General features: G+C 46.8%; 1 protein-coding gene across 1 annotated transcript in view; it reads right to left on the minus strand.

The window, feature by feature from the left end:
* PTPRT (protein tyrosine phosphatase receptor type T) overlaps positions 1 to 18,722 on the minus strand; it is a 1,693,536-nt gene that overhangs the window by 415,337 nt on the left and 1,259,477 nt on the right. Inside the window, exon 13 of the mRNA XM_078652140.1 lies at positions 1,479 to 1,515. Coding sequence (XP_078508266.1) covers positions 1,479 to 1,515 — 37 coding nt within the window. The remainder of the gene's footprint in view (positions 1 to 1,478; positions 1,516 to 18,722) is intronic.

An 18,722-nucleotide genomic window follows, 5' to 3' on the forward strand; every position in this document is an offset into this window, starting at 1 on the left:
ATTTTAAGGTACTTTTAAATTATTCTAAAATCTTGCGTTATTTTAATGTTGTTTGATAACTTTTGTAGTTATGATCGACCCAATGATTTTAAAGATTTGAGTATGGTGCTATCATGTACAGATCAGTTTTAAAATGTATTAGTAACTATGTTATTGTCAGCACGCAGCACTTTAGTTTCATCAGTGGAAAATGTATTGTATTCTTTAGTCGCTCCTGAAAGCACAGGCCACCTTAGTATTGATGTTGGGCTACTATTGTATCGCTGTTGCCTATAGTTATAGTCATTTTAGAAATGTAGTCATATTGGTTGCTTGTATTTAGCAATTTAATTGTAATTTTTATCATGTGAGCTCACTGTACTTGAACTGGAAATTATAAGCTGCTATCACATGCACTTATGCACTTTGCCTCCTAAACTGGAAAACGGTCAATCTGATGTCGGGCATGTTATATTTTAACTGGAAATTATAAGCTGCTATCACCTGTACCTATGCACTTTACCTCCAAATCTGGAAAACGGTTATCCGATGTCGGGCATGTTATATTTTGGCATTGTATTCATATTTGTTCAATCAGACTTTGTGCTTGTTCTGTATTTTTGTTTTTGTAATGATTTTAATTAATCAACAAATAAAGCATTTATATATATATAGTGGGGGTGTACTTTCTCTATACACTTTTTAACACTACACATTTTCAGGGAGAATACACAACCGATTTAAACCCATCTTTTGTTATGAAGAAAGAAAGTGCGGCTTACTAGCGCTGCTTGTATGGCGATGGGGCACTGGGAGTCGGGGGTTTACAGCAGATGATATAAGCCCTCTAAACAGGTGCTTGTTTGGCATAGCAGAAAAGGGCATTGTGCACTACTCTGCCTTCTCAGTCATAATCCTTAGGCATGAGATGAGTTATCGCCTCTCACCCTATAGACTGCACCTTCACTTGCGGTAAACCTTACACGCACACACACACACACACTCTTACTTTAATTTTTTGGCTCCCCCACCCTCTGCCCCTTTCTTAGATATGACTTCATGTTGGCCCTGTATGTAACCTTTGGGGACCCAGCAAGATATTCTGAGGAGCAATAGCCAATGGAAGAGAGGGTTAGAAGGACTGTAACAAGGGAGCTAGACCTCAGACGAATAGCATGAATCACAAGTAAATGGGGACAGTAGGTAGAGGGCATTAAGGGTGGCTTTGTGGTGTGTCTCAGTCTCATATATGAATGCTCAACTCCTGTGATTTCTGTTAAAGAAATGAATGTAGATTAAAGGTGTGAGCTGGATAGCTGTCTGACAAAGCACAGCCTGCCTGCGACTGAACTAGACTGGTGTTAACATGGGTCCTGCATAGGACCTTTTCATATTCCCATCCCAGATAGAGCATTTTGCACAGGGCCCAGCCACCTGCTTGCAACCACCACCATTGGCAGGAGAGCGTGGGAATCTCACTCTGAGGGAGCAGGACCTACCTTTTGTTGCCAGGCGAACACAGTTAATTTTGGTTTCCTAAAAAGAAGAAATAAGCACACATTAGTCAGACTTTCTGAACATGCACATAAAATAAAACAATACAATTTTTGTCGAACCCGATCTGTGCCCAGTCAGGGCTGCTAGACGTTGTTTGGTCATAATGAAAACCAGGGTTAACATTTCCACTAATTCAGCACAACGCGTTCAGGGCAAAGGCTTCCCATGCACCTAATTACACAATGCAGAAGGAACATTGCAGGTACAAAGGAACAGTGAGTAGAAGCAGTGTAAGCATCCATTGCACGCGCAGAGCAGGTGAAGCATTCTAGTGATTGGAGGCCCTTTCACGTGTATACAGGTGAGTCTATGCACGCAAACGCTCACACACATCCCCATCCCACAGAGAACCCACACACACAACAAGCCTGTCCCAAATAAACCTCACAGACAATAGAGAAACAAGGTCAGCTTCCCTCACAGTCAGGTGGCAGACTAAAGAGCAGCCTGAACTGCTGCCTGACGGCATCATCCTTTGATATTTCTCTGACCAGAACTTGATGACGAGTGTAAGAACAGATATATTTCAGTAACCTATTTTCCTATTGCATGAGCACATTAGCAGCTAGAACAGGGGTCTCCGTGTGAGGTGAGTGCTTACTAACTTGTAGAAAGACCCAGTTCAACAACTGGCCGATGAAACGCTGCACGGCAATCAATAACAGTGATTAAGGACATGAAATGTTTATTATTTCTCCGTTTGAGATGAATTGTCGAATCCTAGCTACCCAAGCGGAAGTCTACAAGCCAAACAGAAACTACAGCAACAGCACCACAACTTCTTTTACCACGTTCGTTCTAAGGCCCATTTTTCAGGTGTAAGGGAATAATACTGCTGCGGCAATTCTGCACTCAGAATTACATATGGTGCAGTTATTGGTGATTCCAGGGTGGGTAAAATGTACAGTCTTTTGACTTATTAGAGCAGCTCACAGAAATGTTTGCAGCAGCGCTCCAGACCCCTTATTTCCGCTCTTCATAATTCAGCAATTTGATCAGCTGTAAACTGGGGGACTGGAATAGAAGAATGTCACCTGAAATCGTGGTCTAAAACTAATGGATTTTAGTAAGGAGTTTAGGAACACGAGTCATGAGTTTCCCACGCTATGGCACACAGCCAGTAGTCCAGAGTTTCAAATTTAATGAGATCTTCCTGGGGTCTGATTGTGTAAATATCTGGCAATTTTTGGGCAAGTTTCAAAAATCTATTTCTCTGAGTACTATCGCCTTACTTCTGCCCTCGATGTGAAATAACACCCAAATGTACAAACACGTTTCTGTGAATGTTTGCATGCACTCAAGGAAAGGATATGAGCTGTTAGTGGATTTTCAAGAGTAAGACCTGTTTATTCTTGAATCCACAAAACCTTTTTCCATGCACATTCTATTGAATAAGAAACAGCATCTCATAGAAAGTACTTTGTGGATCAGGCCTAGGTATTCATGTATAATTCACTTCTAATACAGGAGTACAGTTATTCATGAAATAAAACCTTTGAACTAGGCACCGTGTACCGTAGGCAATAACATGAAAAAAATAGTTCAAAGAAATTGAAAACCAATCTTTCTACTCTGTGCATGTTCAAGTATAAGTGCATATCCAGAACTTCTGAATGTCAAGGGTCAGGACTCCTTTTAGTAATCTACTTTGTGCATCTGTATAGAATAATGTGCTTCACAGAATTCCAATCTAAGCCACAAAATGACTGATGTACCTCCTGTTCTACATTGCAAGGATACTGGAAGTCACAGAGGAGTTCCATGACTATATATGCAAATGATAGCTATGTTGCTCTCAATTTGTACTTGGGAAAATGTCTTGATGTTACTCTGATTTGTTGTGTAATTTATGATTGTTTTATGCTGAAATAAATCACTACTGACGACTGACTCTGAACCATAGCAAAGTGATTAATCAGAACATGAAGCTAGTTTAAACTCACAGTTTTAAGCAATTCATCTCTGCAATGTAAATTGAAAAGTTAAAACTAATACTTTCAAAGTCCTTGATTTTCTCTGCTCTAAGTTTTTTTAACATTAATTCCAAAATGGCACCTACCTCGTTGAAATTGTCATTCACTTAGGAATGATCAACAAACTTCAATTTGGCAATATGGAAGTGACTTTTTGAGACATTTAAAAGTCATGGGGAGGGGAGTACTCAGCATGTGGTTGTGAAAGCACTTAATATCACAACAAACACACAGTATACAGACATAATGAATCATTCAAGTGTGTAAATCAATGTAAAAGAAATGTAAAATAAGACAATGAGGACTACAAGGTGCAGGAGTCACTTTGGGGCCGATTATGATGGAGGTTGGAAACCCTCCGACCACTAGTTGGATGCTTTCCGACCGCGTCAGAGACTTTCCGACTGACTCAGTCGTTTTGCAGTCCAACCGCCCGATTGCGATGTCAGCGGTCGGAACGTAAACTGACTGGTCTTTTCGACTCAGTTCTGACTTGCTCTCTGAGTATTTCTCTCGGTTGGAACCACAACATAATCCCCTATGGACGGCGTTTGCACCGTGGGGATTACCATGTCGGCTTCCGACAGCCTTTCCATGCCAGCCTTTCCGACATGGAAAGACCATTGGAAAGCAACTATGGGGGGCCCAAGCAGGACACCCTTGCCTCAACAGCCTACAGTTGGTGGTCGAGGGGGTACCTAGGGTACCCCTCTGTAAAAACCTCACTTATCACTAGTGGAGAAGTTCCGGCATGAAGTCCTGGCAGGTGAGCATTGAAGGGGAAGTGAAATCCTCTAAAGAGAGTCATTTTCTATCTGGATTTCCCTTCTCTTTTTGAAACTCAGAAGCAGCAACATGTCATGGTGTCACCAGGGCTTTAAGTAGAAGATTTTTCAATATTATATTCAAGCCATAGTTGCTGATGGTTTTTTATTTTATGCAACTAACAACCATTGACAAAGCCAATAGTCCTGACTAGGTATGATGTTACTTGTAGCATATATCAAGATGCAATGCCAGAAACAGCAAAATACAAGTCAGGCGGAACACTAAGCTAAGCACAGATTTTTAGCATATGTGTTTGTAAGCCACACCCTTAATTATATTGGCCACGCCTCTTTGAGATACCCCCTAGTTTTTTCATCCCACTTAAAGCCCTGCCAAGAGGCGTTTTCCTATTTCCATGTATGCTTCAACACACATGGAAGGAGGAAAAAATGAAGAGAAATAAAAATGATTCTCCTTGTTATGTTTACTCTGCGGAGTTGTGAGACTTTGGGGCGCCCTAGGTTTATGTGATTAAGTACATCTGGGGCAGTGCCAAAATCCATGAGTAATGCGTGGGAACACCCCCTATAATCCCCATGGAACACCTCCTTGATGTGGAGTAAGGCAACACAGTGACTTGGGCTGCTTTGTCTTACTCAATTTATATGAGGCCATGCAACACCACCCAGGGAGGGTTTGCTTCGCCTCATATATGATTGAGAGGCTTACATCACTAGAGCATAAAAAAAAGTGACGCTCCAGTGGCACAAGCCTCTCACAAATTAGATCCTGTAAGTTGTGAGTGCTTGGTCTAGAGAAATGAAGGAGAAAATTTACTAAGTTTTCATGCAACGTGTGAAAGTGAAAATGCATAGCAGCGCCGTATCTACTAAGAAATGGCTCTGTTGCTCTCTGCCCTAGTCATGACAAATTTTAGACCGCCTCCCACCAATTACCACACCCATGCTATAGTGCAATGGTGTGTTGTGTGCTATCAAGCATATGTTTTGTGTTGGGAAAATACACTTCCAGTATACAAATTTACGCTTTGGAAAGGTCTTACACTATTCCCACTTTGTGTGTGTGCTGTACAGTGCAGCACATATGCCAAGTTGGAAACATTTTGAGAAAATAAACCCTTTCTCTAATGTTACGCCTGTCTTGAGGAGGTGTCATTTTTTAACACACATCCCTTTCTATGAATGTTAGTAGTAGGGGATTAGCAGCAACATCCATACGTGGTTGCATGGCAACACTCAAGTATCAACCTTGGTATACCCCCCCTTAATGCAAAATAGACATAGTTACTTTGAGTTACTTTATGGCTCATTGTCTATGCAAATCAGGATCTCTTCTGGAAAGTAAATCTCAAAACAACACTTTGCGCCCGGTTGGCATTTGTGGCACAAGCCTGGTATAAAATGTTAGTAAATCTCTCCCACAAACTCAAGATTTCAAACATAACACAGTGGCAGAGTTCTTCTGTGCTAATAAGAATTTATCGCTACTAAAACACCTGTTTGCAACTTTAGAATAGCAAAAGAATTTTAAAAAACAATAACGGTCTAAACCTGCGCCTTGCAATTTGCGTGCAGCTCATTGATGCTAGTTCATAGCTCACTGTGATCTATTAGAAGTACTATAACTTATGAATTTGAAGTAACTAAAGGATCTCTATAATAAAATTAGTAACCCTCTAAGTTAGCTACATAAAAGGCAAATCTGTGATCTGCATGTTACTCAACGTGCTTAGCCACAGGCACATTAACCCTCTATGCCACCTTATGATGAGTCAAAACCCGTGACACGATAAACTACAGCTCTAGCCATCATGTGCATTAACCGCTAAAATGATCTTGACATTAGTATCTCCTGAAAATGCTCGGCACAAAAAGATTTCTGTAGGCTGCTCATCTCCTGTGACTAGCGCCCTCTCCCTAAACCACTCCAAGTTTGGCACTCAGTGTGGGACTAGTCATGCCGCACTACAGCAAGCATTGTTGGGAAGTTGTAAGAAATGCGAAAATGGACTTCACAGGTATCCTAGCCCCCACAAATCTACTTATAGAAGTAGAATTTTCTCGAAATTTCAGAAAAATTCTTCTGTAGATGCATTATTTTGTGGGGATTCTTTTTTGATGGTAGGCAAAGCCTATTAAAGTTGTCGAACTTTGCAAACATTCTGGAGAAAATTCTAATTTCTAACTCCCCTGATTAATCTCCTTCAATACCCTTGTGTAGTATTAATTTTCAAATAACAGTTAGTACTGATCAGTCCTTCTTTTTCCTAGCTTCTTTTCTCATTTATCTCGCTCACAACCCGCTGGTTCCATTCTGTCATTTCAGTCACTTCATGTTCTCTTTTTCCCCTACCCATTTAAAGATCCCAAATTAGTATATAATTTCACATTTTATAGGTGATGACATTAGATAGGTCCAATTCTGCAATCACATTTGCTGAATGGGTGAAAAGCTCTGGTCTGCTCCGAGCACTATTAGGCACACAAACCAGGACTGAGGTTACCCCTAAATTTCTGCCTTAAGAGTACAGAAAGAAACGTATTTTTTCATGGAGGCAGTAATAGGGTTTCTAACATTGGCATTAGAAAGGTGTACCCCTGCATCGGCCTTGATTCCAATCTACCAGATAGTACATTTCTGAGTGCTTCTGAAATAGACAGAAATTGCTTATTGCTCTATCTGATGACTGCAGGGGGTCAGAAGAGCAGAGCAATCATTCTGCTGATGAAAAGCGATAGTTCATCTAGTTCAAATCAAAAGAAGGGTAGGAATGCCGAAAATGCACTATACTACCGCTAAACTCAGTAGGGTTTGTAAGCATGTTCAATGGATATCAATAAAAGGCATCAATATATATATATATATATATATATATATATATATATATATATATATATATATATATATATATATATATATATATATATATATATATATATATATATATATATGTATCCACGAAAAGCTCCTCTCGTCATCGAAAACGCACGAGACAGACCACAGGACCAGATGTTAAGTTTCTTTATTTGTTCAAGCTCGTGAGAGAGTGCATAATATATATATATATTCCTCCACCAGTACCGGTAAAGAAATGTTTGGTGAGCGTGAGCAAGCCGTAATGGCGAAACGCGTCGTTTTTCTGCTTGCCTAAAAAATTTTACTTGCAAGTCAACCCGGGTGTCCGAGCCTCGTCCTTATCAGGAGGTGTGCTGGAGAGAATATATATGAGAAAATATATATATATATATATATATATATATATATACACACACGACACGCTGTTGCTATTGTAGGATTCTGTATGTTGCGGTTTGTTGGGGCTATCTGCACTGAGTGAATGTATCTGTTATAATATATGTCATGACAACGCGTGATGGCACGTTTCCTCTCGGACAGGGTGATTTAAGCATGATTTCAGGATTTTTATATATTTTTATGAAAATGCTGGGAATGAAGTGAACTGCTATATTCAAGATGCCCATTCCACGCCAGAGGAAGTCACTGAGCCCTAACGCTTGTGTTGTGAAACATGCTGGTGGCAGGACGAGGGTTCAGATAGTAACAATGAGATTTATAGTTATAAATACTTGACAAAAAGTGATGTCAAATTAACTTGGTTTGCTGTGATCAATTCCTGGAGGTATTTCAAGTGAAACTGAGAATGAATAACTAATAAGACTTGCTGTATTGTGTGCGAGAATGTTTATAAAAATAGCAATTATGCTTAAGTTTATTTTAAACCCATCTGTCATTGAAGCATGTTGACACCTCCAAGAAAAAGCTAGCTCCCCGTGCTACCTATAAGTAGGGTGACCAGAATTTTAAAGCAAAAAACCGGGACATTTCCCAAAAGTAGAAGGAAGATTACCATTTTACTTTAACGCAGTGCACAGAATGACAGTGCTCCTTAGCAGATAATTACAGAAAAGGCAGTAAGAAAATACATGAAATGCCATTTTTAAACCCAGTTGCATGCCTGTTAATTAAATTGCTTTCCTATAAAAGCTGCTAACTATCCCCGCTTTGCAAAACATAAACAAAAAAAACTCTCGCCCTTTTCAACCGACCGTCTAAAAAAAACGGGATATGAGCTTAATTTCCTGAAATCTGCCAGGACAGTTGCCGAACACCGGGACTGTCCGGTCAAATCCGGGACGCCTGGTCACCCTACCCATAAGCATGCCACTTGCAAATCCTCCGGCGGACGTAGACTGTGCAGCTCAATTGCATTTATCTAGGTATCCCACACTTACCCTAACCTAGCCCACCGAAAACCCGTGGAAAAAAAAATCTATTTCTTCAAATGCATTTTTAGTTCCATGATCCTCGATTTCCATGTAGTGATGCCACAGAATCTTGCGTTTCCCAACTATTCACTGAACTTAAGCCATTTCTGTAGTCATATGTCTTGAGTGATATGCTTCTTTAGTGTTGTTTCATATTTGTTGCAGTATTGAATTGTGATGGTGCCGGTCTAAATACGACAGTCGTGAAGGGCTTCTGAAAATTAGTGGAAGCAGCAACCCTGGTATCAATGTGGCTGAGATGATGTGGCCCACAAGAGTGAGGGCCTCTGCTTCAGCCGAAAGATCACAGACAGGGAAATGCCCACAAGGGCAAGTCCTTCCGGCTGCTAATATTGGCTGCTTGTAGGAAGAGGAGATATTGTTTTCATTTTTCTGCTGTTCCACCCTATATCTACAATTGAACACATGGCGACATGAGAGATCCTCTCTGGACTTGATTGCGTAGTATTATCAGACTGCAGCATATGAAAAGGGGGGGCCCTCGGCCCCCCCGCACGCATGGCGGCGCGGCGACCTTCGCCCCCCCTTACTCCAGTGTGTCTCTCGGTGGTGGGGGCGGGCCCTGGGGGCGCGACCCACCACCGATTGGCCGGCGGCCTCCCTGACCCGGATACAAGGTAGAAGGTCCGGGTCAGGGGGGGCGGGCTACAGGAGGGGCGGGCCGGGGGGCGTGCCCCCCCGCCTGGCCCCTCGGGAATAAAGAGGCGGGGAGCGCCCAGGAGACCCCCTTGTCCCTGGACGCTCCCCCGCATTACGGTGTGCCCCACGCTCGGGGCTTCTTTGTTTTTGTTAATTTTCCCGCTTTATCTTTCAGGAGTAGCGAAGCGGTTCCGTGGAGCCAGCCGTCGGGGGGATTGCCAGGATCAGCCGCGTGGAGGGATTGCCAAGCTGATCGTCGGCCAGGGACGCGAGGTGACAGTTTATATTTGTCGATTTCTTTTCCAGGGAATTTTTTTAGGGATTTCCGCGTGGAGCCAGCCGCCAGCCGCATCAAGGAATAACGTGGGACTGCCGTCGCCGAGGGACGCGAAGCGACTACAGGAGGCGGCAACAAAGGCGGCGGTAGCGGAGGCTTTCGCCCAGTCCTGGGAGTGTAATACAAAAGCGGCGCGTGTGCACGGCGTCCGCGTGAGGTATTTGTTGGCGCGGGGGACAGGGAAGAGCAGCGGGCCGGCTGGTATATAACGAGCAAAGGGCAGAGGGATACTCCGGTGCACAGAAGGGCGCCACAAATCGTGTCCCTTACGGGTGATTATGCGCTTTACAAAGTGGATCACTGTTAGAAGCGCTGGGCAATGAGGCTCATTTAAGAACTGTCTATCATCGTGTTCACTCTATTTGAACGGCATTTTAGCACGTTTTGTTTACTTGTGGCCACAGGGCAGTTTCATTGAGGATACTGTGCAGGGAAGTGAAGCAGGGTCGACCAGGGCAGCACCTGGATGGGAGACCCTTAGGATTACATATTGATAATTGGAGGACTGTTTTGCTGGATTGTTTTTTTGGAGGGAAAAACAAGTATTAGTCAGTAACTGGTGTTTATGAGTGTTTTGCACTTACTAATCTAAAACTGTATTACATCCAATTGAGGGTAGGAAGTTATTTCAAAGATCCTTCCAGTCCTTTTTGCAGGCGTGGGACGAATGTTACGTTATTATCTGCAGACATAACATAATTCTGGTGGTGGGGGAGGCGCACATCGCCAGGGGTTCAAGCCTCCACTGTTTTATAAATTGGTCTGTCCTAAAGTTTGATCCTGCTGTTATCGCACGGTGTTAATAAATCTTTCTATTCCAGGCATCTAACGTCGCTATTTTCGTACAGATTCTCATCTCGAGAGGCGCGGGGTCGTAAGGTCAGACAGCACCCTGGTGTGGAGCGTCGTTACAGAAGGAGATCGCCAGCAAGTGCGCAGGACTGATCGGTAAGAGGGGTACGGGGGGCTGGCATTCATCGCTCCTGGTGGCCGCCGGGTGGGTCTACATTAGGTTTACTCACCCCTTACATAAGCGGACAAGCCGCTAGTGTTGCGGTCGCCGTTGCATGGTGCTGAAAGCCCCCTGGTGACCCTCCATCTGAAAGGTACACAAAGTTCGCCTGTTGTGATATTAAGAGAGTAGGCTGCAGTTTTTTGGGGTGGTATCATGCCAGGTCCGCGGGGTGGAAAAAGTGGGTCCAACATGGAGGCTATGATGCGGGCCATGATGCGTGAGATGGGTGAAATTAAGCAGCGGCTAGGAAAAGTAGATGAGCTGGAAGCACGGTTGAATGAGAGGCACGGTGATGCCCCTGGCCCATCGGGTAGGCCTGTCCGCCAGAGGGCGGCGCCATTGCCAAGGGGGTTTTTTGTTACCCCACCTAGGAAGTCGAAGTCCAAGAGACCCAGGTATGCTGCACCCGCCCCAGGGCCAGTAGAGCCGGTACCTACCGTGCCGCTGGCGGTCATCCCACCCCCGTTTATACCTTTGCCCATACCCCCAGCCCCCGTAGTGCCAGTGCCGGTGGTACCGCCAGGAGACACAGGGTCTACCCCCCCACCGGTGCCCACAATCCCGGCTACAGGCTTGCCACACTCGTCACCCGCCCTGCCTACTGCGCCGGTACCACTGGGCATAACCCCAGTGGTACCTGTTGTCCCGGGTGGGAATTTAGATTCAATGCCCCCTGAATTGTTGTCCCAGATAACGGCCTTGATGCCTTGGCTCCAAAAAGGGGGAGCTTTCCCAAATTCTGCAGATCATGCAGCAGAGGCGGCGAGGTTTGTGGAAAAAATCAAATCGGCAGCGGTCGCCGACAGTGTTGCATTGCCAGTATCTTCTCCCCTTGCAGGTCCAAGTCTTCCCCAGCCGGACGGAGCTAATGGGCAGCCGGCCCCGGTGCCCGCACTTGGTAAGGAAGTGGCATTGCCGCTCTTGGGGGACGGTGTTCTACCTTCCAGGAGTGAGAATTTGGCTCAACATGTGTCGTTAGCTGTGAAGGAGATGGTTTGGGCAGATAAATATATATATATTTATTCTTTGCTGTTAGATAATAGGGAAATGGAGCATGCGAAAACACTGAAGGAGTGGATGCTCCCAAGCGAATGGAGGGTGCAGTGTGCTAGATTTAGGGTTGAGGAAACTCTGATCAACTGGATGAAGGCTTGGGCTGTATTCACTGCTATTAAAGCTGAGCGACCTCCAGATTTACAGGCGCCATTGGCATGCTACTCGAGCAGGATTGTGGGGTGGAGTGAACAGTATTCTGGGGAGGCATGGAAAGGGTATGATCTGAATTTCAGAAAAGCATTGGAATTTAATAGAACATTGGCATGGGACACGGTGGACTCCATGTCTTGGCATAAACAGTTCTCGGATAATGCACCCCCCCCTCAGTTCTCCGGTTCAGTCAAGGTGTTCTCTGCTAGACCTCAACAGCCCTTTCGGTCCCCCCAAACGAGTGAGGTGCCTGGGAAGTTTAGGGCCAATGGGGCAGAGAAAAAAGGGGTGTGCTGGGATTTTAATAGGCGCACCTGCACAAGGGGCGCGTGTAAGTTTAGACATGCATGTTCCTCCTGTGGTCACCCCTCTCATCCAGAAACTGCCTGTAGGTCCAAGCAGGGGAACACGGGACAGAGGGGTAGGGGAAAGCCATTGTAAGACAAACAGGTTAGGCCCCCCCATTCCAGTGGATGTGGTGGCAATGATTCCATGGTTGAACAGATACCCGGACCACACATCGGCCACCCTACTCCAAGAAGGTTTTTCTAAAGGCTTTAGGATCCCGGCAGGGGGATACACAGGCAGCGCGCACTGTAAAAACCAGTTGTCGGTAAAACACAATCCAGCTGTGGTGGCCGCCAAAATTGACAAGGAGCTATCTTTAGGCAGGATAGCAGGCCCTTTTACTGAAGTGCCGGTACCTAATTTTGTGTGTTCCCCATTAGGGGTTGTCCCCAAAAAGGAGAAAGGGCAATTCAGATTGATCCACAACCTGTCAGCACCTAGGGGGGCGTCACTGAATGATGCCATTGACGAGGGTATCTGTAGCGTTAGGTACGCCTCTTTTGATCAGGCTGTTAACTTATTACAGGCCACGGGGCCCGGGGCGCTAATGGCGAAATCAGACATAGAATCAGCCTTTCGCCTCCTCCCGGTACACCCAGCGGATCAACATCTCTTGGGCTTCACCTTTGGGGATATGTTCTACATGGATAAATGCATGCCCATGGGTTGTTCTATATCTTGTGCTTACTTTGAGATGTTTAGCTCTTTTCTTGAATGGGCCATGAGACAAGTGACGGGCCATCAGCAGGTCATGCATTATTTGGATAATTTCCTCTTCCTGGGGGCAGCGGGATCTCAGGAGTGTGCACTGGCATTGCAGGAATTTTGCGTGCTCATGCGGGCCTTTGGTGTCCCGCTTGCGCCCGGGAAGACTGTTGGCCCGACCACCTGCTTAGAATTCCTCGGCATTGAGATTGATTCAGTGGAGGGATGTTGTAGATTGCCTAGGGACAAGGTGGACAAATTCAAAACAGCCCTACATTTATGCCTAAAGAAAGATAAGGTCACCCTGCAGCAACTACAGGAGGTGGTAGGGCAATTGAACTTCGCACTAAGGATCATCCCCATGGCACGCCCTTTCTCTCGCTCCATTGCTCAGGCAATGAAGGGGCTGAGGGAGAAGCACCACCGCACTCGGCTATCGTCTGAAATTTGCCAGGATATGCTTATATGGATGGCATTCCTGGAGGATTTTAACGGCAGGGTGGTCTGGCCCGGCCCGCTCACAACATCAGCAGAGTTGGGCCTGTGGACTGATGCGGCCGGTAGTGTGGGCTTTGGCGCCATCCTAGGGAACAGGTGGGTCGCTCAACAGTGGCCGGAGGTATGGCGAACATGGGGTCTGACCACCAATATTGGCTTCCTGGAGATCTTCCCAATATGGGTGGCATTGATGGTCTGGCCCGAACACCTATGTAATCAATCAGTGGTGTTTTGGTCAGACAACATGACGGTAGTGGAATGTATAAACCAGCAGGGAGCACGGTGTCCTTTCATACTTCGTCTGATCAAAGAAATTGTCTTGCAGTGCCTTAAATGGAATGTCGTTTTTAGGGCCAAACATGTCCCTGGTGTTCTGAACAATGCAGCTGACTCCCTCTCTCGCTTCAAAATGCAGGTTTTCAGGGAGCATCTTCCTACAGCAGACCCCTCGCCAGCGCACTTCCCAGCAGTACTTTGGCAGATTGGTGCCCCAGATTACAGGACCTCGTGGTCGCTAGCCTAGCCCCCAGGACCAAGACGGCTTACGAAGGGGCGTTTTTGTCTTACTGTTCTTTCTTGGGGCAACAATGGGAGGTGCTTTGGGCGCAGGAGGATGGCTTTGCGGCCTATTTAGAATGGATGCATAAGGAAGGGCGCTCGGTGGCAGCGGCAAACAGACATAGGGCAGCGGTGTCATTCTACGCTCAAGCTAGGGGCTTGCGTGATCCCACTAATACCTTTATGGTGCGTAAGGCTTTGAGGGGTTGGCGCCGTATTCAGAGCCATCATAAAGATAAGAGAAAGCCCATAGGATTAGCGCGGCTGACAGCTTTACTGGGCGCGCTGGACACTGTTTGTAGCTCGGAGTGGGAGGTGCTTCTTTTTAAGGCAGCATTCTCCTTGGCATTCTATGGGGCGCTGAGAATCAGCGAACTTGTGGCAGGTTCCAAGTCAGACCTACTGGGCGGCTTGCAAAGGGCTAGTGTGACGATAAGGGAGGACACCATGTGGGTGACTATTCAGAAGTCAAAGACCGACCAGGAGTCTAGGGGCCACACCATAGTCCTCCAACGGGCCCCCGCCAACCCTTGCTGCCCAGTGAGGCACGTGGAATTATTGCACGGGCTGCTGGTGGGCACAGCGGGCAGGGCACTGCTCTGTCATGCCGACGGGAACCCCTTGACCAGGTATCAATTCAGGAGGGTATTGGAGATGGTGGTCAGGAAAGCAGGTCTTGACCCTAAAGAGTTTGGCTCTCATTCCTTTAGGATTGGGGCAGCAACTGAGGCGGTGGCGGGGGGCCTCCCAGTGGAGAGAGTGAAGACAATTGGGAGATGGTCCTCAGAATGCTACAAACGTTATGTACGAATTGACATGCTGTGATTACATGGCGCTCACGCTTGGTTTGTTTCCGCTCTCTTACAGTTTCTCAGACCTGTTACGCAGGGGAGGAATTTGTCGTCGGGCACCAACAACATACATCAGCACGGAGCTGCAGCCAGGAAACAATGAAGAAAAGTGTTTGGATTGTGGGTCACTCCTATGTAAGACGAGCAGAATGTGTCTTTATGTCAGGTGACAGGGGGAAAAGGGCGGCACAACTGGGGTTGGACATCACGTTCTTCGGGAGAGGGGGGTTGTGTCTGAACGAGTTTAGGGGATTCTTCCAGGGGCTTTTAGCGCGCCGGCAATCTCCCCCGTCAGTGGTGATACTTCACCTTGGGGAGAATGATTTGGCAACACTGGGAAGGCGCATTCTGATCGAGGAGATTATCTCAACGGCGGGTTGGATGGCCAGGACCTGCCCGGGTTGCACACTAGTATGGTCACAACTCATACCCCGATTACAGTGGCGGGGGGGACATTCGGTCAGGGCGTTGAATCACTCGGTAAAGAGGATCAACACACGGTTGGATAGGTTGTTTCGAGCCCCCTTGTTACAGTCAATACCTCATGGGTGTATCTGGGGCGACAAGTATTACTTGAGGGACGGAGTTCACTTAACTGAGGAGGGGAATGTCTTGTGGTCTGACAATATCTGGGCCTGGCTAGAGGGATTTGCAAGTAGGAGGGTTCCTTAGGTAGGGGCTAGAGGGGGGAGGCCAGATCGTCGGTTAACAATGCTGGCCTGTGGCGGTAAGGTCATTATCGGTGAGCACATATTTGAGGTCTGAGGGGGCGGGCATCATCCTATGGAGGTTCCCGCCCAGGGGGAGGGGCCTGCGGGCCACTCCTAGAACTCCAGGGGCAAGGTAATTCATGCTGCAAAGGAGCGCGGGTAGGAGTAGTTCACGCTTTCCTTAGGCTGGTAGCCACCCCGCGCGCGTATACTCATGACGTCACCGGCTGGCGCAGAGTAAGGGCCCTCCTTCAGTGGGTAAATGGAGTTCAGGGCGTAGACCGGGCAATTCCCGGGGTAACACTGCGCATGCGCACGTCTCATGGGGAGGCGCAGCTTGTAGGACCTGACACCGGTAGTGACCTAGCCATATGGCCAGAAATGTACAAAAATCAAGATGAGGATGTTTAGACTCGGTTAGGAAACAACATGTATTAGAGTTTTGTTAAGGTCAGGCTCTCAAACTTGTTGACAATAATTTTGTATATAATGTCCTGCTGATTTTTGTATAAATTGTTGATCATGCAATTAAAAAACCTTTTTTAATTTCATACTTTAATAAATACGGCCGGGCGACTAGCGCCCGCCTTCCAAAAAGTAAAAACGTCTTGTGTCCACGTTTCTGGGTGTTGGGTGCCGGTCTGGGGGGGAGGCGGCAGCTAGTCGCTGACCATGTGAAAAGGGGGGGCCCTCGGCCCCCCCGCACGCATGGCGGCGCGGCGACCGCCGCCCCCCCTTACTCCAGTGTGTCTCTCGGTGGTGGGGGCGGGCCCTGGGGGCGCGACCCACCACCGATTGGCCGGCGGCCTCCCTGACCCGGATACAAGGTAGAAGGTCCGGGTCAGGGGGGGCGGGCTACAGGAGGGGCGGGCCAGGGGGCGTGCCCCCCCGCCTGGCCCCTCAGGAATAAAGAGGCGGGGAGCGCCCAGGAGACCCCCTTGTCCCTGGACGCTCCCCCGCATTACGGTGTGCCCCGCGCTCGGGGCTTCTTTGTTTTCCCACCCACCATCCCTTGGAACAAAAGTCGTGTGGCATGCATTATGCCTGGTATAATGGTAAGTTTGTTGAAGGTACTGTTCACATGTCTGACATGGTAGTAGAAATGGTTCTGTCGGTATATTGTGATGATGCTTTTGTTTAGGAATTTTTTCCCCTTGTAGCAAACTGTGTGTGAAGTAATTTTTCTGTGATGACAAGTGTCTTTAGGCCTTTTTCCCTTTTTAGCTGTACTGTGATACTATTATTTATTAGCCAGTGTAGCTGTCCTTTAGAATTTTTCCCATAGGTCGTCGTATTTATTAGGTATGGGGCATGCGGTAAGGTCATTATCGGTGAGCACATATTTGAGGTCTGAGGGGGCGGGCATCATCCTATGGAGGTTCCCGCCCAGGGGGAGGGGCCTGCGGGCCACTCCTAGAACTCCAGGGGCAAGGTAATTCATGCTGCAAAGGAGCGCGGGTAGGAGTAGTTCACGCTTTCCTTAGGCTGGTAGCCACCCCGCGCGCGTATACTCATGACGTCACCGGCTGGCGCAGAGTAAGGGCCCTCCTTCAGTGGGTAAATGGAGTTCAGGGCGTAGACCGGGCAATTCCCGGGGTAACACTGCGCATGCGCACGTCTCATGGGGAGGCCCAGCTTGTAGGACCTGACACCGGTAGTGACCTAGCCATATGGCCAGAAATGTACAAAAATCAAGATGAGGATGTTTAGACTCGGTTAGGAAACAACATGTATTAGAGTTTTGTTAAGGTCAGGCTCTCAAACTTGTTGACAATAATTTTGTATATAATGTCCTGCTGATTTTTGTATAAATTGTTGATCATGCAATTAAAAAACCTTTTTTAATTTCATACTTTAATAAATACGGCCGGGCGACTAGCGCCCGCCTTCCAAAAAGTAAAAACGTCTCGTGTCCACGTTTCTGGGTGTTGGGTGCCGGTCTGGGGGGGAGGCGGCAGCTAGTCGCTGACCATGCTGATACTCATTATCAAACCGTTTCTAATACAACTGACTAACAGTCACAAGACCCAATTTTGGTGAAACTAAGACTACTGCCAACATTGTTGTTAAAACTACTTGATGCTCATACCAAGCATTCTCCCCAGAAAGGCTGTGGTAATGGAGCCTTGTTTGCATGTTCCTTCACTGCTGCCATACCTCTCAGTACTCAAAAAGCAGTGTCACTGTATACATTTCTAACACTTCATAATATAAAAAAACTCAATTTTGCCTGCCTTTGGGTCAGTTAATGCTTGATTTGTGGAGGTGGTTGAAAATGGTCAGTACTGGTGCTCATTGTTATACACGCCAAGTGTACAAAGATTACATTTGTAAAACGTGGTTGCAAATTGATAATCTATTTTTGTGATGGCAGTCCTATTTTACAAACTGACCTATGCATAAATAGGTTAGTTCACAAAATTCTGAATTACGACCAAGGTCGACGCCGCCACTAGGGTGGAGGAGCGTCACCCCCCTGCTTTCTCACAGTGTGAGAAGCAGAAACATAAAACGGTCATAGCTACCATTTTATGTTTCTGCTTCTTGCACTGCGAGAAAACAGAAGCGTTTGTTGCGGGCGGGTGGGTGGGTGGGGCTGCTCTGCGAGCAGCGCTGGGCAGGGGAGGAGTGGTGTGCCCACTCCTGAGTGCATATGACTGGTTTGGTCGACCCTCTGGGACTGACCAAGTGAGTCATGCGCACTCTGTCCTTCTCAATGCAGGTTGCAATGCAGCCTACACGGAGAACATGGCCAGGCCATCATCTCCTGGCTGGGCGGAATCCCAACCAATCACAACGCTGCTTGCAGCATTGGAATTGGCATAGGGGTGGAACTGGGAGCCTGGCTGCGTGCTTCCTGTTCCAGGAGAGCAGGAGAGGAGCACAGACGCCGTGAGAGCCGGCCGGCGGGAAGGTAAGTTTACATTTTGTTCAATGATTAAATTAACAACCACCCCCCACGCAAACCCCCTTCCCGCGTGCCCCCCCAACTACAATTGATGCCGGCTGCGACTGATCAAACCTGCCTTGGTAGTTCCTAATTTCGAAACCTGTGTTGGACTACAGTCCCAGAGATGGTTGTCTGCAAGGGACAGTAAGCCACCATCCCTGTAATTCCTTTTTACAATGGAAAACTTTTTTTTATAGTAGCCTCAGTTTCTTAAAGGAGTCTGGGCTTTATGGACAATAAAGTTTTCCAATCAGGAAACGTTTTTGAGAGCAGCCAGTGGTCCACAGGACAACTTCCAAC

Source organism: Lissotriton helveticus, chromosome 7, assembly GCF_964261635.1.
Source record: "Lissotriton helveticus chromosome 7, aLisHel1.1, whole genome shotgun sequence".
In the NCBI taxonomy this organism is placed as follows: domain Eukaryota; kingdom Metazoa; phylum Chordata; class Amphibia; order Caudata; family Salamandridae; genus Lissotriton; species Lissotriton helveticus.